At 46.1% G+C, this 22,297-nt stretch overlaps 1 protein-coding gene across 6 annotated transcripts in view; it reads right to left on the bottom strand.

Annotated features, from left to right (window-relative positions):
* The window catches only part of NFYC (nuclear transcription factor Y subunit gamma), a 28,772-nt gene continuing 6,475 nt past the window's right edge, over positions 1-22,297 (bottom strand). For 2 of the 6 annotated variants that reach the window (XM_027444028.3, XM_027444029.3), the window contains exons 2-10: positions 17,838-17,950; positions 14,447-14,518; positions 12,778-12,891; positions 10,470-10,565; positions 6,397-6,570; positions 5,485-5,643; positions 1,812-1,919; positions 1,006-1,065; positions 1-485 (exon numbers count right to left, since the gene is read on the bottom strand). In XM_027444028.3, coding sequence (XP_027299829.1) covers positions 366-485; positions 1,006-1,065; positions 1,812-1,919; positions 5,485-5,643; positions 6,397-6,570; positions 10,470-10,565; positions 12,778-12,891; positions 14,447-14,518; positions 17,838-17,942 — 1,008 coding nt within the window. In that variant the 5' untranslated portion in view covers positions 17,943-17,950 and the 3' untranslated portion in view covers positions 1-365. The remainder of the gene's footprint in view (positions 486-1,005; positions 1,066-1,811; positions 1,920-5,484; positions 5,644-6,396; positions 6,571-10,469; positions 10,566-12,777; positions 12,892-14,446; positions 14,519-17,837; positions 17,951-22,297) is intronic. The other 4 variants (XM_027444031.3, XM_027444030.3, XM_072027511.1 and 1 more) reach the window with 4 other exon arrangements.

Here is a 22,297-nt window from a genome sequence, read left to right on the forward strand (position 1 = left end):
CAGAGGCAGTACCCTTTAATCATTTCACTAGATAAAAACGTTTTTACACATCGTTCAATGAGATGCTGCCAATTCCTTTCGATTACTTCTCTTCAGTTTCCAGGGGGTCGGAACAAGCAGCTGAATACACTGAAATATTGACTTCTGAAATTAAAAATACAAATATTGCCTTCTTGTCAGTGTCTGCTGGATATTCTCTCATACCCACCAGAGGAAGGTGTACAGTGCACCAGAGACCGCAGCCTACTGTAGGCTGAATATTGAGCACGGATACAGAGAAGCAGATGGGTTCATCAGACCGGGTCGGTACGGCCAGCGTGGGGCTGGAACGGGGTTTTGTTTCCACACGGAGACACGAGGTGCCCTCAGTCCCCTGTCACTTGCGTGGCCTGGCCGTCTGAGGTTTGGTTGGTGGACTGGATGAACATGGGCTGGGTGATGTCCTGGCCTGCAGGCATGGTCACTTGCTGGATCTGATAAAGCTGCTGGCGGGGGAAGAAAGGGCTGTCAGTTCTCATCACACACACGGCGCTCCTCCCCTCCGAGCACAGTGATATGATTTAACCCTACGAGTTTAGGGGTGCTGATAACAGCAGCGCCCAGGTCCAAGTCGTATCTGTCCCAGAAAACGGAGCACAAAGTGCTGCTGGTAGGATTTAAGCAATGGATGTCTGGAGTAATTCTGTGAATTTCTTATCCCCAGACTGAATTGGCTCTGCTTATGCAATAGTCAATAGCTAAACGTTAGGACCTTTATTCTTGAATTGGTTAGGATTAAAATGCATCCTACGCAGAGTGCAAGGGGCTGGGTTAATTTGGAGGAGCTGCAGCCACCTGAATTAAGAGTGGCACAACGTTCACTTATCCTGCGTCTGCTTAGGGTTTGGTGGCAGTAGCAGGGTTTTACCTGGAGGAGTCGATTTGCCAGAACACACAGACTTTAGAACAGTTTTTCCAACCTTTGACTTTGAAGGGACGTAGCACCAACAATCTCCACATTCTTACCTGTCCATCTGTGAACTGGCTGAACTGCTGCTGTCCTTGCTGGACTTCTGTCTGCGTTATCTGCAAGGGTAAGAGAAGGATGATCACCGAGGGCATTTTGGAGAGGGCCAGGACCCCACCAAAAATATTCTGCCGCGGCCTTTCAAGAGCATTTAGCCTCTTCCAAACTTCGTTCCCCCACCACGTGGTAAGATACATTTCATGCCGCTGGACTGCGGTCATGCTGCTGCTAACTGCAAGTCAAGAACAGGGGACATGGGGTTCAGCTGTTCCAAACCAAACACACACATGTCCTCCCTGATCGGCACCAGGAGAATGCGGCCTCCAGGATCACAGAAAGCAGCAGCTCTCCTATCCCCTGAAGGCAGAGAAGAATCCCTTCGTGACCAGCCTCACCAAGACCACGAGGTGACCTGCTGGCAGCAGCGCTGGCCCTGATGTTTCACCTCTCCAACAGCCCTCCTGAGAGCGCGCGCTGCTGCTGCTCCTCCCTCACCCAGCCAGAAGGAGGAGAAGTAAAGAGAAGGCTGATGAAGTTTTACCTGCAATCAGCTCAGAAGCAGCACGAGCTTTATACAGTGAGAGGCACGCACGCACGCACACACACGCATGCAGCTTTCACGTACAGGTAAAGGAAAACTTCCACTACGCTCCTCGCTTCGTTATTCTGACGAAGGTAACAGGAAGGAAAGAAACGCAGGAACCCTAGCCCAAGAGTTGGTAAAATTCAACTGGACTTTGCAGTTTCAGGAGCTAGGGAACAACACTTTACCAGTTAATGTCAGCCCTGCCGTCAGAGTGCCTACCTGCTGTGCATTGGTTGCAAGCGTCTGGATCTGCCCCTGGACTACCTGGGTGCCTGACACAGGTTGGGCTAAGCGGATATACTGCAGCTGGCCAGCATTCAACTGAACCTGGAGACAAGCGGAGGGGGCAGGGAAAGAAAATTAAACAGGTAACTGTGTAACCTGAAACACACAAACTTGCCTTCTCATTTCCACAACAGAAGCCAGAGTAATAGATGCCATGGGGAGCTTCAGTTGGTTACCGGTTGAGATGAGCAACTACCACTACCTGCCAGAGCAAGAACGATGTCCACACAACTCCAGGTTCTTGAAGGAAACCCCCAAGAAGCACCACATCACTTCTTTCTTTCTTTCTTTCTCCAGAATGGAAGTGGTCAGTTAGTAGCTAAAGCATATTAATTGCTAAATTTCCGAAAGCATCAAGGACACTCATTTGTCTTTTTAGTTACGAGAACCAAGTTACGACTTCGATGCATTGTTTCACATAAAGAAAGCTCTCACGAGCTAGCTGCACACAGTGACACTCCTGTTACATTCTGCCAAAAAAAATATAAAAAGAAAATACGGGAAATTTTCAAATAAACGAAGGCAGTGCAGATGACAAAACCCAGGGATATTGCAAGATAGCATTTGGAACCTTTAAATACAGCTCTTCCCCACCTGGCAGAGGCCAATTCTTTGTGTCGGTGCTTTGTGTTTTACGTTCAAACGCAGATTTATTTCCTACAACCCAGATCTTGCAAGGGTAGATGCCTGGGGGAGTGGGATGTGAAGAAAGTGTCATCGCGGTAACCTCAGCTCTCATTTTGCATTTTCTGTGATACAAACAGCTGATCCTGCTAATACCCATCTGAGAAGCAATAAAAAGCTCACCACATGCTGGATATTACTCTTGAATTTTTCATTTTGCGTTATTTATAGATTCATAGCCCTCAGGTTAATTATACACAAAAAAAACGATTTTTTCTTCTTTTTAAAAAGGGTAAAGACAGACATACAAAACACTTGAACACGGCTCACTTGACAAAGGTTGGAAGTGCCTAGAACATGGGCTTGGCATTTACACAAACACCGCTGACTTCACCAGCTGTGTCTAAAAGCTCCAATATTATTTCAAGAGCAAATAAACTCCACATGAGCATAAACATTTCAATAAAGAATCTGTTTCTGCGCTGAGATCTGCCTGCAGAGCATGTTTTCCACGCTGGGGGTTTCCTGCTTCGATTTTAACTATACTACCAACAGAATGGATCAAAGTGATTTAGAAAAACTGCTCGTCCAGAACTGTCAGTAAGCTCCAAAGAGCTGGCCTGGCAATGCTTAGGCTAAGATGCAGATGAAATTTAACACAAAATTAATGTGGGAAAACAAACGATTACCATTTAATTGATGTATAGGCTTCCTTCCTTCCAACTTTGCTCAGTTTTTAGAAAGAATAAAGCCACCTTCCCACAGGCAACCCACGGTCCCAGAGCAAACACAGGGAAGAAGCAGAGCATCAGGAGCACGTGGAAACCCAGCAGAGAGTTTTGGGAAGATTCTCTCAGCACTCTTGCAATCTTCAGAGATGCTCCTGGTTTTACGAGAGTGTTTCAAACTTTTGTATTTGTGCTAAGAAGGATTCTTAGCTGAACCCTAATAGAAACCAGGGTGAAAAAAAAGAACCATCAGAAGACAATGGTAGATTGGGAAATGATAGAAAGGGAAAAATAATAAAAGCACAGCAGAAAGAGCAAAATGGATGGCAGCTCTGAATAGAGCGAGGGCTGCAGCTCTGTGAAGCCACACAAAGTGCTTTCCAGGTGAGGGCACTAACAAGCTCTCGTGGTGAGCACACGGTTCCCCCGCTCCATTGTCCTTCGTTTGGTGGAAGCAGGAAGGGGGACGGGTGTTTCATCTTCCACACGCTGTGGCTCTTCGACACGTCGTGATTAAAAGGAGATCTGTTTAACTACAGGCAAAACAGCATCTCTGCTAAATGCTGACGGGAGAATTGTGAGTATTTCATTAAAACACCACTCCCAAGTTGCGCTGTTTTATAGTCTTATGCTTGTTAGAGACTCAAGCGCTCCTGAAGACAAAGCTTCCATGCTCGGGCACTTGACAGTTCTTATCTCATATCTGCAAATTTAAGCAGCATCCGAGGACCAGCCATAACTACCTGCTCTTAAATGCTCCCAGGCAAGAGGACGGTAGAAGAATACACCTGGCCAAAAGCAGGCACTAATTAAAAAGCCTCCAGACACGTATTTTCATAAAGCACACGATCGCTTACAACTGGATGCACCTAGGTGGAGAACAGCACTTTGTGCACAGCGCTACGGTCCCCTCACAGCTGCTTTATAAAGATTTCTTTCCCTCGGTAGATCTCCAAATCCTTTTCTTGCAGGGAGTTGCAGCATTCAGCAGAGACGACTGGGAAACAAGTCTGAACTGTTCTTCTGTTGCCAAACTAAAGGAGGATGCTGCAACACTCGGTACTGTTAGAACAGATTCACCCAGGCAGGGGTGCAGATCTCCTTCCCAAAGGCTTTTAGGAACAAGTATCTCAGAGAGGCTTCCATAAAGAAAGAAAGAAAAAATAAGAACATAAGAGAAAGGCAGTGGAGAGTACAGAGGAGAAAAAAAAGGTTGCTTGTAGGAAAAGACCGCATTTGGCAAGCAGTGAGCTTCCTTTCGGACCAACACCTTAAGCCGAGCAGTCGGAATTAGCTGAAGATTTAAGAGATGAGAAGAAGTGGGAGGTGAATTGGAAAAATCTGGCAGCACCGACCACCTGAACTTTTCTCCAGATGCTGTGTCCAAGCACAAAGAGACAGGGGGAAGCTTAGCGAACCCTGACAAGCCAGACTTGTGGAAAAGATGGGTTTTGCCCCAGCCATGGGTAAGCCTCGTAATAAGAGGAATCAAAGTGAAGTGCTTGTCTCGGTCACTTGGTCTGACCTCCGTGTTGCTGGTTAAGTACACAGAACTGGATGGATTTTTCTTTAAGAGGTGTGAAATTTTCCAGATGGGAATCAAGAGACCCGGCTTTGTGGTTGTTAGAAGCTACAAAGAAGGGAAAAAATGCCATTTTTTGACCCATGTGTTTACCTAGGACATGTGCCAAAATTTACCTCTGATGTTGGGCACTCAAAATCCCGCTCTTAAGGCCTCAGCAGATCTATGCTAATGTGAAAGCGAGAAGATATTTCCTGGTTCTGCAAAGCCATTCCTCCAAAGTATTTCGTAAAATATTTTTTATAACATAAAAGCTTATTAATAACTCACAGATGGCACCTTTCCCACTCAGTCTGCCAGGTCCCGACTTCAGATTTGCAGAGGCAGAACCAAGAAAAGGCAAGAGAAGTTAATTACACTTTATTGAAACCATGTTGTAGTGGAGAACTCAGGTTTACCCTGGAAGTATTTTATTTATTGCTTCCTAATAGCAAGTATTCCACTCAGGGGGAAGCGTTGGTGGTGGGCACTGAGTCTGCACTAGACGGGTTGGATTTATTCCCCCTTTCACATCACACCTGGTTCGTTTTCCTCTCCTAGTGCAGGAAACACACCACTCAATCCAAACTTCCTCTTACAATTAAAAAAAAATAAAGCATCCATGTACAGCCTCATGCCAGAACACCAGCAGACAGGTTCGTTTCCAACATTACACATTTCTGGTGGTCCTTACCGGGATCTGCTGGATCTCCCCCGTGTTGGTGATGATCTGCTGCATGACTTGCATGGTCTGCCCGGTCCCGCTCTGCGCCTGCTGGGTCTGTCCTTGAGGCTGCGCCTGCACGATCTGCACCTGCTGGCCTTCTCCCACCTGCATCGTCACAGGGGTGGTCTGCGTTCAGAACAGGGGGTAAGGGCCCAGCAAGGACCCGACACAGGCCAACACGATGCCAAAAGCGACAGGCAGGCTGCTCCCGAGACCCACTGTTATCTCCTGGTGCTTAAACAGCCTTGGAGAGAAACCAGGAGCTGCGTGATCCTCGTTATTAAGGTCTCTGAACACCTGGCCTGCTCCTGCACGCTTATCTTTAGGGCACTGCTGTGAAGCAGGAAGCTGATTTTCTGATTTTAGAGATAGGTACCGGTGCCAAAAAGAGGCACGGAGACATGCCACAGGTATTCAAGAAAATGCCTGCCAGTAAGGGCTCAAACTGAGACTGCAGAGCTCTGAAGGTGGCAGTGGGCTGGTAACTGGAACGTGCTTCCTACAAAAGCCAAAGGTGCCACACCAGCCTCACCAACACACCACGATTGCCAGATAAAGGAAAAAAAATAAGAAAAGCAGAGCAGGTCCCATTTCTCTACTGATATCAACACTGTGACTCTTAAAGCATCTCTTCATTGTTTTCTCAAATCAGTCTCCTAACCTCAGTATGCTGCTAATAAAGGTGAGGAGTGGAGAAAAAACACACACAGTGAGAGTGACATGATTGACAGTGGACAAACACAGCCTCAAACTTATTCCAGCTTCATTTGCATGGGAAAAAGAGAATTAATCCTACAGATGCCACTGCTTGCTCTTGACTAAAGGTCTCAGCGGCTGCACTGAGCTGCAAAGCCCCCAAAAACCCTGCTCAGCACTCACCTGCCCCTGCTGCGGCTGCGCGATGATGATCTGCCCGGGCTGGATGGTGGTGGTGGATGTCGTGGTCTGCTGCCCTTGCTGCTGCCCCTGGACCTGCACTGCAGCAGGCTGCTGGGCGAGCGTGAAATAATACTGGACGGGCTCGGCTGGGGTCACAGCCTGACGCACCTCCTCCTGCAGCACAGGGAAAAGGCAGGTGAACGGGGAGGGAACAGAGCCGCAGAGATTGCCCACCCCATCTCCCATAAACATACTCCACGGAAAACAATGATCAACACCTCATCCCTAAGAGTTTAACTCAAGTAACCCTGAGATGACAAATCCAAACCGGCTTTCCTGATTTATTCAGCTATATGGAAATCAAAACCGTTTCCAATATCTTACGTCTGATCACGCAGTCGCCGATTTCATTATGAGAAGCGAATGGATAAAATTACCAGAGCTGAAAACCACGCAACTCCTCATCAGTGAATTCCATCATCGCCCGTTATCTCAGCACTGAATGAATTGCAAATGCACCGGGAAGGCTTACAGAGCCTCAGCTGTCAGCAAAACCCTCTTCTTAGCCCACACGTCCAACACAAGTCTTAATCTAGCTCTGATGTTAAGCCCCTCGGAATAGAAGGCACGCGCTTGATGTATGCTGTAGTGCCTTTATTTATTTATTTAAACCCAGCTTTTCCAGATCCGTAACGACTTCATCTTGCACCGTGGCTCTTGGCAGTCTGATTCTGCTGCTAGCAGGAATCTCTCAAGAGCAGGAAGAAAAAGCCTCTGCTCTAGCTCACTGACTGAGGCACAGGCTGTAACATGGATGTTTTGCTTCATCTAAGGACGTCTTTGGGAAAGAAAAACCCCTTACAATTAACAATATCTTAAGCAGGGAATTTTAGGCAAGATTTTGAGCGATTATTAAGTGTCAAGCAGTTCGTGCTGAAGACTCCAAACCCTCAGGCTCCCTGGAGGAGCAGTCAGGTCTGCACCTTGCAGAGGATTTGGCTCACCAGCTGTTCACTCCATGGCAGAAGGCGTAAACAATCCTCTCCCAGCCACCTCGAGTTCACAGCTGAGAGTGTAGGATGTTTACACGTGCTACAACATGGTAGGCTCCAGGCTGCACGAGTCCCTTCCTCTCCCCTGCATTAGCAGCAGGTTGCTCGTGGCTTACCTTCAGCATCCCCAACTGGATGGAAAAAGAAGAATTTGTGTTAAAACAGAATTGGTGAACGCTGCCTAATGGGCACCGGGCTTGGGTAAGAGAGCCTTTTCCCCCAGATGCTAGTCTCTGGGAGGGACAGCAGCTAAACAAAGGGAGATTTCTCAACCTCCTACCAGAAGATCACGTCCCAGAGGTTAAGCTGTTCACAGTTGGCTGTAATCAAGGAGCGACTTCGGAGCGGGGCTCTCAGAGCAAACATTGGTGCTGCCCCACAGCACCGCCAGCCACCAACCACGTGTAGGACTTCCTACACACCGATTAATTCCCCCTCGCTTCATCCAGTCCTCTAGGGGAGGGATTAATAACAAATTTAAATAGATATTCAACAGGACACGTCTCCAGCTCATCATAACCCTGCACGCCCAGGAGAGCCGCCGCTGTTTCTGTGAAGCCCAAGCCTTGGGCACGCTATTTCTAGAGCACTCCAATCCTCAGTTCCTACCCAAAACCTCAATTAAGGCCCCAGGTACCTATTCCAGGTTAAAGATGCCTTTGCTAGACACCGAAGTGACTCTAAATCCCCATCTGCTCGCAGTAGGTTGTATCGCATCGCTTGCCATCCTTTATTTTCAGGCCATAGCTTTAGTTACCAGAGCAACATAACAGTCACGGCTTCATTCCCAGCTCCTCCACGTAACCAACACTGACTTGTCAAACAGTCTTTTCCGTGGTAGAGATAAAATACAGATTGCACCCCCAGCCAAAAAGCGCAGGCTGTCAGCCTACAGGCAGCTCCTTTTCAACACTGTTGAACCAGAGGAATATTTTCCACTGTAGAGTCCTGACCTGGGCTGTTATCAGGCAGCTCTTTCTCCAAACTCCTCTTGCTGCTAGAAGTATTTTTTAATGATTCAGCAGTGTTCAGAAAGAGCGAATATTTCATCTCCAAGGCCTATTTCAGCCCAAACCTGACGGGGTCCCGCTGCTGATGCTGTGCAATCCTACAGACAGTTTTGGTGTGATGCATCGCGACAAGTGAACCTAGCAACTTGCACGCATCCAACACATGCTACTAAAATACTTCACGCATTAATTTGGTTATAAATCACGAGGGTTTTCTTCTAGCTGTAAATCACAAGGCTCCAGGCAAGGGAAAATATGGGCAATGTTCTCCCTCCCCGACACTGAGTACTCAAATATAAATATATATAAAAATATAAATATATATATATAGCACTACAACGTAGAATAACTGAACGAGGCACTAAAAGAACTTAATTTGCACTGCCAGAACTCACCTGCCTTACCTCAGACTGCAACCTGAACCAAAATGAAATGGGGGTTCCCTTTCCCCCCAGTTAGCACAACACTGAGAGCAGCTGCACCAGCTGCTGCTTTGTTTTTATGTTTAATACTGAACTAAAGATCTTTGGATAAGTCATCTTTGCTGTACTACTGCAGGGATAAAGCAGGGAACTTGTGATGAAGAGCAGAAGGAGCCGTGCCATGCTCCCATCCAAGATGTTCACCCTGTGTACGGACCACAGAGCTCCCAGCACATCAGTAACGAAGTCTTGAGATATTACTAATTGGAACCACAGCTGATTGCAGCTCTGGGATGGACACTCCTGCACATACCGTGACGTGGGAAGGCGTTTTCTTCACTTACTAGAAAGTCACCCAAGGATAACTCAACTCAGGATGTCACCAAAAAGGATGAAGTGCAGATTTCCTCCCTTTGGTGGTCACGGCAGTAGGACCATGAGGATTTCAAGACAAAAAGTAAAACAGCAACCTCCAAAATCCAGATCTACAATGAGGCCTCTGCGCTCAGAGCAGGTATCTTCTTGCATGCTGTCCTGATTTATGTTGGAATCTTTTCTTTGACATCTCTCGTATTCCAAGTAAAACACTTGCCAGCAAGTTGTTTTTATTCCAGCCTCTCCAGTAGCACTCATAAGAAAAGATATTTTAAGGATCATTTTGCACATTTCAAAGACTAAGGCACTGCAAACTTCCAAAAGTACCAGAAAAACAGCTGAAGAAAGCACATAAACTGTTATAAGCCACTGCAATCTACTGCTCAGAGAAGAAACTGCTGCAGTCAAGCCCTGGGCAAGGATTCCAGGAGCTGCTGAGCAAGGTGCAGCCCTGCCCAAACCCTTCCCTAGAGGTGCACCAGCAGCAGGAAGCCCAGAAATTTTCTCAAGCAATGTGTAACGAAGAGAGACCAATAATCACTGGGCTGGTGAACCTGGAGCAGCAAAAAACACAAGATTTTAAGCAAAAGAGATGATCGTCTGGATCTGTTTCTCTGTGCATTTGAAGCAGCAAGACAGCTTCACCCCCACCTCGCTGCAATTTTGTCACCGTCTCAAACACGAGGGAAACAAGCGCTTTGTGGAGCACGAGCCTGTTAACTTTCAAAGGACATCTTGTGCTCAGATGACCGCAGCAGCCTGCCGCTGTAAACATCCGACTGAAAGCTCCTTCTAACACCTTACAGCTTCCAGTCAAGGATGTTTACAGTAGCAATGACTGCCCCAAAGGGTGCACAGCAGTAGCACCTCCTGCAGAGATGCCTGTTTCTTCCTTTCACAACACTCAAAAGGATGCAGACTCAGCACACTTTTAAGTTATTATTTTTTTAAATGCTGGCAACATTTGTTTTCATAGCTCTTTAGCAATGTTTTTGTTACTTAATTAAATCCCAGAGTTAAACTGTAAATCTCTACGCAAACTATAAAAAAAAAGAACCCAAAAACTGCTGTGAAGAAACCTGCAAAAAAAGAGAGGCACAAACTTCATGTTTAAACCTGAGATTCTGGACTTCTTTATTAAGACTCTACCAATTAGAGAGTGAAATCGCACCGAGGAAAGGACAGACAACAGGGCAACCACTTCTCTGTCTCACCTGCCGCTTTGGAGGCTTCAGCTCATCTCTGGGAACGATGTCGATGAGAAAGTCAAACTGATCAAATTTTGTAATTGCCATGGCGATGTCGTTCCTCTAGAAAAACAAAAAGAAAACCACTCTTCAGCTTTAGAAGTCGGTTTCGTCATTGAATAAATAAAGTCAAGGCTTTTTAATCAAAGGTGTTTAACAAACTCAGGTTTTTACAGTCATCTACTCAGCCACCAGGCCTAAACAGATTCTTCACAACAGCACTGATATAATTCACTACAGAGGGCTCATGACAACAGTCACAAACCTTTTAGCACATTAAAAAAGGGGAATTGTTAAAAACAAAGAATTTTAAAAAGTCCAACAAAAACCCACTCCAAAGATCTGTGCAAAAAGATGAAGATGGCTGTTAGAAACTGTATTACTAGAAACATATGTAGAATACACGTTGGGGAGAGGAGGAGGAAAAAAGAATCACAGGATCATCTTATTCAGGGCTGGGGAATCCCAAGAGATGTTGAGAGAACAGGCTTCAGCATGTGGAAGGGCAAAATAGTTAAAAGAAAGCAGGAAGATTAAAACATACTTAGCAAACTGGTCAAACATGCATCAGAAAAAGGATGTGCAAGAGCCAACGAGCTTCTAAGAAAAACTGGCAAGGCAAATATCTTCTTAAAATTGCTACATACAACGTATATATAAACCTTTTCCTTTATATCTTAACCAAAAAAAGAAAACCAAACATTAGCATCAGGTCAAAACATTAAAAACCTGAACGAAGAGTCAGCCAGCAATAAGTCATCACTTAAATGTATTTGCTTAAGTTCTGAAACAACCCTAGGATAAAAAAGACTGAATGTATTGAAGGAAAAAAAAAAAAGGTAGTCATTTAAAAATTTTCGCAAGCCACCTTAAGAAGTAGAGCTGATTCAAGAAGCTATTAAAAGCCTCATTTTCATTAGCTGAAGATAAATTTATAAAGCATGTATATGAACAGGAGTTGAGACAAAGATGCCTACGCTGCCTAATGAGTGGGTAAGATTTAAAAGACTATCAATCCTCACATTTCAGGCTACTTGACATTTCTAAACCTCATACTGTCTTGGCATTTAAGTGCCAAACAATCATCACATAGAAAGCACAAGAGACACATTTCTTTTGTTCTGCAGGCAGCATACATTATAAAAGTATCTTCACCAGGAAGAAAACTTTTATTGAACAGATGTCTCTCATATTTCATTCTCCATGCTGAGGATTGGGTTCAATCCAATTTCCTTCGGAATAGACTCCCATAACTCAGACCTCTCCACTCCAAATTTTTTCCCAAATGCTTGATAAGAGAGCCTGCATTCCTCCAGCTGCACTGCCCATGCGGAGAGCAGCTGTTCCAGGATGGCAGCTGCTGGGGGAGGCAAAGCTCTCAGAAAGAAAACCTGGGTCAATTAAAGGTCTTATACGTTAGGATCAGGATTTAAGCACAATTCTGAAATAACAACTTGAAAGCTGTTAACAGGACGTGCCTGAGTTAACACTTGCCACTTACGAAGCATCATGTTATTGGTATGTGTACCAAATACACCCTTCCCACAGTAACTGCAGTAAAGCCTGGATTAAGGAAGTTGCATTAGCCCAATTTAGGGAAGATTGAGTGGTTAGACACCCACTCAAACAGCACGGCTTTGGACTGAAGCCAGACTTGTCTGCTTGCCACTGTGGCAATCTCTGCACCAGGGTGTGGGAGATGCAGCGTGGCCCTAAATGTCTCTCACCCCTGATCTGAGGGCCTGGACTGATGGTTACTGCAGGGCCAGGTAGTTCTGATCAATATTTAAGACAAACCACATGTCAAATTTTTCATAAAAGACCCTAGAGGGCTACAGTTTACTCCTGAACCACCAAGAATTGACTCCCAGTCCAAAGCGAACAGTGATCTGTTGCAGAGGTGGGTGTTTTTGTTTTCATCTCTGCACGTTTATCAACCCAGACTAGCAGCCACAAGCTTACATTAGCAAAATCACTACTGAAAAACAAATCAGATGAAGTTCAACAGCTACAGACACCCCAAGTAATTAGAGCAGGCCACAATTAGCAGACAGCTGCAGCTCTGTGTGTTTTTCTTGTTGTCTGTTTGTTTTTAAGACCAGGTTAGGCAAAAAGCATTTAAGTTACACGGGGCACTGTGCTTTGTACCCACGTTTGTGATGATAAACACAGGCACTAAAGTTACTGTCTACAAAACATACCTCATATTATGGAAACAAGGAGTTGGAAACAGCGTACGAAGCAGATGAAGCCTGGGTAGGAGCAACTCTGTTACCTGCAGAGTCCTGCGTTTGTTGTCCTCTGTGTGTATCCACGCTCGCAGAGTCAATTCTGTTATGAATATCTGAGCTGCCTTGGCGAACAACACAGGAGCTTCAGCGCTGATCATCTGTAATTAAATTTACAGGTTTTTTTTTTTTTTTTTTTGAGGTTACCATCAATATTTTAATGCAGCAGAGCGGTAGTCAGGGTAACTTTATAACGTTACTCAAATCTGAACGGTTGCATTGTTTAACGGTGAAGCTTGGGGAATTTCCGTAACAGAAGATCTACGGGGCTGACACTCCAAATAATTACCAGGCTCGAGTTAAACACACAGTGAGGAGTCCTGATCGTATACAGGCTGTCTTCCAAGCCTGTTTCATACGTGCCTAGTTAGACGTGAGCTCTGTATCGTGCTGGATTACGGTAGGCCAGCAACGTGCAGTTACAATTGGCATCGGCGCGTTCTTGGCTGTGGGTAACAACCAGCACCTCCTCCTGGCACGTGAGGACAATTCTGAATGAGGGCAGAAGCTGAGCAGGACAGGCTGAGGGCTCGTTACAAAGCCTGGCCCTTACTTTATAATTATAACACCAATATAAGTTGAAATGAACGGAGAAATTGCAAAGGAGGTTTGGAGGCATAAGCGCCTCGCCAAATTACCCAATTCCTTAGCCTTAAGAAGTACCCAGCTCAAGTGCAGCACTTTCATTATGAGCTGGCTTGGCATTAGTGATGACTTCCTAGAACAGGCTGCTTCTTGTTAAATAATGCTTGAAGGAAGGCCAGAGACTTATTTCCCTTAAATCTCATCTTTCCCTTCATTATCAAAAAAACAGCACTCGTTTGGGTAAGGCAGCAACTCGGGACCTCAGCAGCTTGGGTTCATTCCGGTTACAGGCCAAATGAAGAGCTCCATTGCACAGGAGGACAACACACACCTTTCTCCTGAATCCCTTTTACACATTAAAGGTTGTCCTACGAGAAGGATGGTGTCACATTGAGAAAAATAATAAGAAAGTCCAAACTGTTCTCTGCTCTCTTAGGAGAGACACATCTGACAGTTCTCCAGTTTAGAAAACTGGGAGGACAGGAACAGTGCAAGCATCAACATCCCAGGGGTGATTCCTTCCTCTTTTCCTCTATTTTCATAAAATGCTGCTAAATTTTCATCAGTCAACTCATGTGTTGTCTTCATCAGTCACACATCAAGGGTTCAGCTCAAATACTGGTATCAAACCCATGTTATCTACCTAAATATTACTTGTTTTTCTGCAGAACTTTGAACAGCATATCACACGTTTACGTGAGATCACATTAAACTCCCTACAGCTTTGTGGAAGAGTTGAGAAAAATGAGGAAACACGAGGAAAAAAAACAGTTAAGCACTAGAGAAAACAAATGAAGGAGAAAATGCCCAGAACGATGCAGTAAATTGCTGTTTAACAGAAGAAAGCACAATTGCAGAAGTCTTAAGCAAAGATCCCAAATGACTCCGCTTTCCCAGTTCGGTTTAATTACACCAGGCCAGCTGATACTGCATCCCAGGCAATTGCTCTGTAATGTGCTTTAAAAATAACTACACACAGTAACAATAATAAGTAATGAATTGCAAGGAATTATCGCTACAGCATCCACCAGAAGGGTCATAAACACCTAGGAAAAAAAGCCACGATTGTACCTTCACATCCTCATCTAGCTTCATTATCTTCTTAATACGAGCCAGGGGCAGTTCTTGAACTCTGAAGTCTTTCTGCAGAGAGATTCAGATTTGAGAGACTCTTTAGCGATACTTAACTGAAAACAAAAGGAAGAAATGTTAAAATAAATCGGTCCAAAAACTGAACTGGCTAAAACTAGATAAAAATAACTTTGTTTCTTTGAGGGATGGCAGTTTCTCTGCAGATCCAAGCATTCTCATCTGTTTTTCTGTGTTTTACACTGGTACAGTTGTACTTCAATCTTCTGTCAGACACTTGCAGTTACAATTTCACCTCAAAGCTGAAGTTATTCTGCAGAACAGAATGTTTCTGATGTTATAAATAGAGGCAGAAATGTGTATTTGAAGCAACTAATTCAATTAGGTGTCTTAGGACCCAGAAAGCGATGGAATTTGCAAAAAGTCACTTGAGAAAACGAGGGCAAACAGGAGCTCTGTGGGGCCACAGGATGAAATCCTTTCCTTGCACTTCGCTGTTGTTGTTCAACACAGGTTCTGGTGTCAAAAACCTCCGCAGGAACCTTGTCCAAAAACCTCTGCCGTTCCCGTTTTCAGATGGATTTCTTGCAATTCTCCAGCAAAAAGAAGCGCTGACTCAAAATGGTGTAATGATGGTTTAAGAGACGGAGAGAAGAGAGAGCTGTCACTGTAATCAATCATCCTGCTCAGCTGTGAGCACGCACCCAACGTGTGCAGCAGCAGAGATGCCACCGAGCGTGCAAGGAGGCACCAACACCTCCCTCTGGGGGTGAGGGAAGCTGCTGAGCTTCACTACAGACCGTGGTCCCTCCTCTCCGAAGATGCAGAGGAATAAAAAATGCAGCTTTGCTAACAGGAGCCCCTTAAAAGAGGGGTAAAGGCTACGTACCATCGCGTCAGGAATGCAGAATCCCTGCCCACAAAAGGGCTGCTCAAAAACATCTTTCCCCTTCTCTACAAGAATGTCAGAAGAAATAAAAGGAAACTCATTTCTCTGGGGAAGAAAGCACTGCGAGACATGTTAGTGAAACAAAAGAGGGGAAAAAATGCTGAAAATGCTGCTTTCTATTGGAACAAACTATGGAAGCTGTACATGGCCCAGCCAGCACTCCAGCAGGGGGTATTTTAGTTAAGTTATATATAAAAAATTATCTCATTTTAGGGCCGTGTGTGTCTGTATATATATAAATAAATAGAAAAGTCTGCCCTTGCTCTGGAAAGAAGTGTGAGTGTGGCAGCAGCAGGGCCAGGGGGATGTTTTGGAAGGACTTGGGGCAATGGGAGAAGAGAGCAGCCGGGGCTGAGCCCGGTGCTCGGACACACGGCATGCTGAGGGTGGCACATCCAAGCAGTGACCGCCACATAAACAGCTTCAGGGGTTGCTAGGCCATGAAAAAATATCCCCAAGGTTTTCTGGAGTTTATTTTTTTTAAAGCTCATTCCCTTTTAAAGAGCCCCGTGAGGTTTGGGCAAGCCTCAAAGAAAGATGAAGACCAAATTCCTAATTTGTAAGGCTCTTCGTGGTGCTGAGCAGTTCACGTCCACGAGCAGCAGAGCTGCAAGCAGGCACTTGCACTCCCAAGTGCCTTGCACAAGGTACGATGCTATTAAAATCATTAGAGAAAAGAAATGGTGAGAGAAATCGCAGAAATTTAAAGCTCCTTTACTCCTTTAAGGCTGACGGGCAAACGTCACATAAATCAAAATTAATACGCAAGTGCCATGGTGAAGGGAAGCATGACCACTACTGGCTACTGCCCAGCACAACAAACTTCAGGCACCGATTCTTCATCTTTTCTTTTTTCCAAATTAGGTCTCGATGTGTTCACAGGCCACTTCCAACTCAGTGTGGAGCTGAAGTGCTGGTTTCAGCCTGGTCTCGTTTCCTATTTCTCCAAGATTAGGCTACAGCCCCTTTTTGTGGGGCAGAGGACAGGGACCTCTGGTTCGTTCCTATAAAGCAGCTCCCTTCTCTCCTCCCCTGAATTCCAGCTAGTGGTGGCACACGGCAAGTGCACAGAACCAGAGAGAGCTGTGAAAAGCAGGCAAGCAGAGCAGGCGTCTCCACCAGAGAGCTGCTCTGACCTCTACTACAAGCAGACAAGCTCCAAGGGTACTTACGTCCACAAACACGGGAGCCCTTTCAATAAGATGCACAAAAAATTTCAGGGTTTGATTACGCTGTTATCCCTCTTCCTCGCCATCTCCCCTTCAGCATCCTCAGCTAATTTTTCAGGGGCTTACTACCTTGCGATGCAATAAATAGATTCATGCAGCAGTTAAAAATTAAGCTGCCCATCCTTGATAAGCTGCAGAACAAACCCCTTTCATGTGGAGATGAAGACAAACTACAGCTCTCGAACAGCAGAATTCACTGCACTGAAAAGAGGAAAGTAATTAATTCTGGTTATGCATACAAAATTCTACATCTGTTTCTTTAATCAACTATCCGCACGCAGGCTGAAAAAAGCAGCTTATCTTCAAACTCCTTGATTGGGGTTTTCACTTTGAACAGCCCGTCTTCCTCTGGAGCTCTTTTGTTTCCAGTCACATTACGAGCACGGCAGCGTGCTTTCAGGACCACAGTATCACAGTCATCTGTCAATCTCTCCTGAAAAGTCATTTTTATTATATGCCCTTGTTCTCAGGCACATCTCTTTTGGGGATGGAAAAAGAAAAACAAAAGAGAAGCTACTGAATATTCTTATTCTCAGCCTATACCTGATTTTTTTTTAATCAAATGCCTTTAAATTAATAAAGCACGTGGTGACGATGTGCTTGGCATTCAAGGGAGTTGCAAGACTTCAGGCTTGTCAAAGGAGGCTTGACTGAAAGAGGGCACGACAGCTACACACGGAAGCCTAAACCCAAAAATCCATTCACAAAATCCTAACTGGCTGCCAATAGCCAGATGTTCGAATCCATAACGGGAGTGGGGAGGATTAAGAGTTGTATTTTGGTAAGGATATCCTTACATGGAAGCAATGCTTGTCGCAGATTTTATATTGCTGAGTTTGCCCAGCAGCAGAACAGTGTGAGGCACGGTCTCAAATCCCTTAACCTCCTGCTGGCAGCTCCCCCTATACCTGGATATATTTTAAAATCCCTTCCCTCTTTGCCCCCCAGACCATAATACCAGTGCAAGAAGCTGCCAAGGTTATCATTTAGCCTGTTAAACATTCAGTAACCTTCTTCTTTCTTCCAGTGCCTGCCTCAGGTTCTGAGGGTTGTAGCAAACCAAAAACCCGGCTGGACGATGATCAGCTCTTAGGGCCACCTCGCCGTGTGTGAACAGCCAACCCCACGAGGAGCAGGAACACGTCCAAAAAAAGGCTAATCCTCCAGAAATAGCACAACTGGAGGAGACACTTACCACGGTGAGGTTGCGGATCTCCTCCATGACTCGTGGCCAGAAGGACTGGAGGCTTTGCTGGGCATCGCTGTTGCCAGCTGTACCGAAGCTGCCATCTGTGGACATGCTGGAAACTGGGAGAAAAAAAAAAAGGGGAAAGGGTTAGTGCTGAGGGAAGGATGCGGGAGTCAAAGGCACGCAGATTCTCTCCGAATCCCAGGAACACAGGAAGGGGCCAGCCTGGCTCAGCGCCAGGAAAATTGGCAAAGATCTGCCAGTGCAGGTCCTGGCAACAACGTGAAAGATACTCACAGCCTCCGCAAGTGTTTGGATTTAATTTTATTTGTTTTTTCCAAAAAGAACATATAAAAAAAGAAAAGGAACTGAAGGCTGCTGATTCCTTCTTCCAGCTCTGCGTCTTCGCAAGGAGTTACAGACCATGACCATGCCCAGCCACGGCTCGCACTGCAGTGCTCACCTGCCCTACAGTCAGTTCTTCAACAGCGTGGGGACACGGCACCAAACGCCCCTCAAAGTGAAGCCAGAACATCAACGTCAGCCTGATATTACTTCTAAAAACTGTCATTAAATCATTTCTTCTGTGCCTGTTCGCAAGGTGTCCGGTTTGGTGGATTTGCACTGTTTTTAGCACACCAGCAGGATCCTGGCTCCAGCAAGATCCCTGAGGGGCAGCCGTGCCCAACACACATTTATACCCAGGACGGCCGAGGAGCAGAGCCCCACGGGACAGGGCTGGCACCTCCCATGCACAGAGGCACTGTGCTAAATGCCAGAAGGGTCGCTGGGTGCTTCTTTAGCGAGCAGGAGCAAGGAGCCCGTGGGTTACTGGCGTTAAACGCTCCTGGGACAACCCAGAGCAGCTCTGAAGCCCCCCTGGACGCGGCGTCTCTGCACAACCTGCAGCAGCCGCAAGGAAAGCAGCCTTTCTGTTACCTTTTCTGTAAAGACCACAAAACACAGAGAGCTGTGCACAGCCACGCAATGCCAACAGCTCAAGTCCAACGCGAAGGCGATCTATGAAGTCCCATCAGCGGATCGGAGACGAACATCGGGTAATTAATTAGCTCAGCACCTTCCCGAGCCTACGCTCTCCAAGGCAGAGTCTAAGAGCTGCATTTTTCTTTAATTAACCTGGGGAGGATGAGGAGGAGGAGCTCGGATCGTGTTTGCAGTCTCAAGGCAAGAGTTCAAGACAGGGAGGACGGTGGCAGGCAGGGCTCCGATGGAAATCAGCGACCTGAGGACTCCCCGACAATTATTTGCATGACAATAGTTCAAGTATTTATAAGAAAATACAGAGAGAGAAATATTCTACTGACAATTTTAAACTGGCACTCGATTTCCCCCCCCTGGATCTGCGGTGTCAAATCCAGACAAAGAGGAGTTTAGGCAGATAAATAGAAGCTGATGCTTCAGATCTGCTCCGCACTGGCAATATTTCACCACCACCACCAGGCAGGGGCTTTGCTGCCACTGGAGATGCGATTCAGCCCGATGACGAGCCAAATCACTTCTCAAGGCTTTATTGAGAAATACAAACGACTTGCATTCAACCCACTTAAAGGCTGTAGCTCATTGTATTCCGGCACAACACCCTCAGAAGCAACAGTTCCTCCAACAACCTAGAGTTCAGAAGTCCTCTTGATTAATCCAAAAAATTCCTATCTTTGAGGCAGACCCAGTTTTTTTTTCTGATTTCAGAAGGCAAAGGGAACAGCCTGATGCTTGGCCAAGGGACAGCTGAGCTTCAGGAGACTGCTGCTGAGGATTGTCAGGAAATTGAGTACGAGTCGCAGCAAGAGCCACCAACAGGGTGATTTTTTGGTAAACTTAAGAGAAAAAGTAACTATAGATGCCAAAATAAAAGCCTGAACAGAAAAAAGCCTGCTAAAGCTACTCAAAACTTTACTCCAGAAACAAGTCTGCAGCAGGACATAGATCCATAAATGGCTTTGAAGATGCCATTAGAGGAAGACTGAAGAACAACAAAACACCCACAATTTTATGTGGGGACTGCCAAAGTCCCCAAAAATGGCTAAATCCGAAGGGAGAGGCTGAAAAGCAACGAGATGGAAATTCGGACAGACGCTTTGCTTCAACATCCTTCGATTACAGCCACAAATAAGAACAAAACGAGTATTTCTGAAAAACAGCACTGCAAAAAAAGCCCCTCCCAAGGTTTTAGCACCATTCAAATCCAGAATTACCACCTCCAGAGCGCTTCGAACCGCCGCCGCCTCCCCGACAAACCACGCTCCCCTTTACGGTGTGCTTGGGTTCGCATCATCTGCCAGCGCTCAGGACTCACAAGAAGGGCTACGTTCAAAGGTGGCGTTACAGAAAAGGAAAAAAGAAGCAGTTCATTTCCTTTTTTTACATTTTTTTCTTTTCCTTTTTTAAATACACCACCTTTAAGAGCAAGGAGTAAAAAAACCAACGTCACGGCGCCCAGCAACATCCTAGCCTGGCAGCCTGAGGAGTTAAATGTAGGTCCATAGAGCTGAAAAATTATTATTTTTAATAAACATTTCATCCGTGGCACTTTCGGCCCCATGTGCCCACAAAACTGCAGCGTTCTGGTTTGGGAGCCTTGATTAAAAAGTAAAATGTGCCGAGCCACACTCGCGTATCTGAAGAATGAGCTCCGTGTAGCAGCAGGCAGACACCTGATCCTGCCACATCAGGAGGAACAATCTAGCAACCAAGAGCTGGTTTCACGAGAGGAACACACAGTTTTACGTGCATTTAGCACGAGGCAACACAGATATTTTCAAATCCACGTCCTTCATGAAATAAGATCAGATTTATTGCACTTACAACTCCAAACCACGTGTTCCCCAGACTGGAGCTGAAGCACACCGCAGAGCTGGGAATACAAAGGTGCCAGAGCACCAAGCACAGAGTTACTTTTACCTGCATTGGGGGGATGTAAAAATATCGTTCGAGATCAACGGCTCCTTCTTCTTCCTGAATATTCAGGCCTTGCCTGTGCAGCCACGTGAAATGGTTTTAAATAATGGTGTGGTTGGGAAATTTGACTCTCGGTGACTGCAGGCGGGCAGGCATTTCTGCCAAACCAGCGCCATGGATGCTGCGGGGTCAACTGCTGCACCTCTGGTCCATCACAGCTCTAATTTGGGTTGGAAAGCAGTGAGGGCTGAAACAACTCCTGCTGCCACCTCTCCCACGTGCCAGGAGCCTTCCAGAAGGAGGAATCCTGAATCCTTTCAGCATGGAATCCTTATGATGATTTTTTTGCAGATCAGCTTGGGGCATCGTAGCCAACACCTGTATGGGATTGTCCCAGAACTGCCTTCCCCACGTACATCCACCTTCTCCTCACCTGAAGGCACCTTTGGAGAAAGCAGGGTGCTTTGTAAAACCCTCCAACTCAACAGGTACCAATTTATTTCGCTGCTTTCAGCACACGCGACACCCTCAGGCCACAATCCTGGAATTCCAGTCCTAGATGAAGTGGCCCAGCTCCACCTCCCCGTTACGAGGTGGAAAACACTCGGGAGATAACACAAAACTGCTCTTACCATTCTGTGTATACTGCAAGTCCTTCAGCACATCACAGCCGTGGTGATGCCGTCAGAACTAACACCACCACGCACAGGTAACAAATCACAAATAAAGCTAATGCTCAAACATGGGCCAAAATCATTCACCCCAAAGATATAGGAACTCTTTTCCATTCCTGTAAGACGCCTAAATATCCAAGGCAGCTTTTCAGGTAGTGGGATAAGGTCACGCTCACAAACCTACAAGGTTCTGAAGCTGCACTCTGGATGAAAACGCAAACTTCCAAATTTCCAAAGCAAACCCAAGAGGCTTTCTGCAAAACCAAATCAAAATCCAAGCGCTTCCTTCCAGCTCACCATCACACGAAGCTGCTGCAATTGCTCAGATTTATTTCAACCTTTCCCTGCTGCAGCATCGCACACAGTCCCTGCACAATGCTGGCACCCCAAATTGCTGCTCCCAGCTGTGGGAGGATCATTCCAGGGCGCTGGACAAGGTGCACGTTCGTACATTTCCCTGGTGGTCAGGAGAGTTCAATCCCAGCCTAAATTACCTGCGGAGGGCACCGAGTGCTTCTTGCCTCAGGTCTTTAAGAGAAGGTTGCACAAACAAGTCAGGAAGGGCTCCCGTCGGGTTGGGCTTGCCTCGGGGCAGAAGCATGAACAGGATGACCTCTTCGGGTGTCTTCCAGCCCTTTCTTCTCAGAGCACTTAGCAGCCTGCATTTTATCTTCAAAGCACCGTTTGAACATTGCCTGCCCGATGCCTCCAACACGTTACTTCTGCTCTCACTCCTCCCGGGCACGGCGTTTGATTTCAGCCCAAAGGAGCTGTGAGGCCAAGGCGAGGGGGGCCTGGATGGCCACCTCCAACACACGGCCCCTTAACCCCAACCTGATTTTGCTCATGCAGAGCAGAAATTGCCCCGATAACCTC

Source organism: Anas platyrhynchos, chromosome 24, assembly GCF_047663525.1.
Source record: "Anas platyrhynchos isolate ZD024472 breed Pekin duck chromosome 24, IASCAAS_PekinDuck_T2T, whole genome shotgun sequence".
In the NCBI taxonomy this organism is placed as follows: Eukaryota; Metazoa; Chordata; class Aves; order Anseriformes; family Anatidae; genus Anas; species Anas platyrhynchos.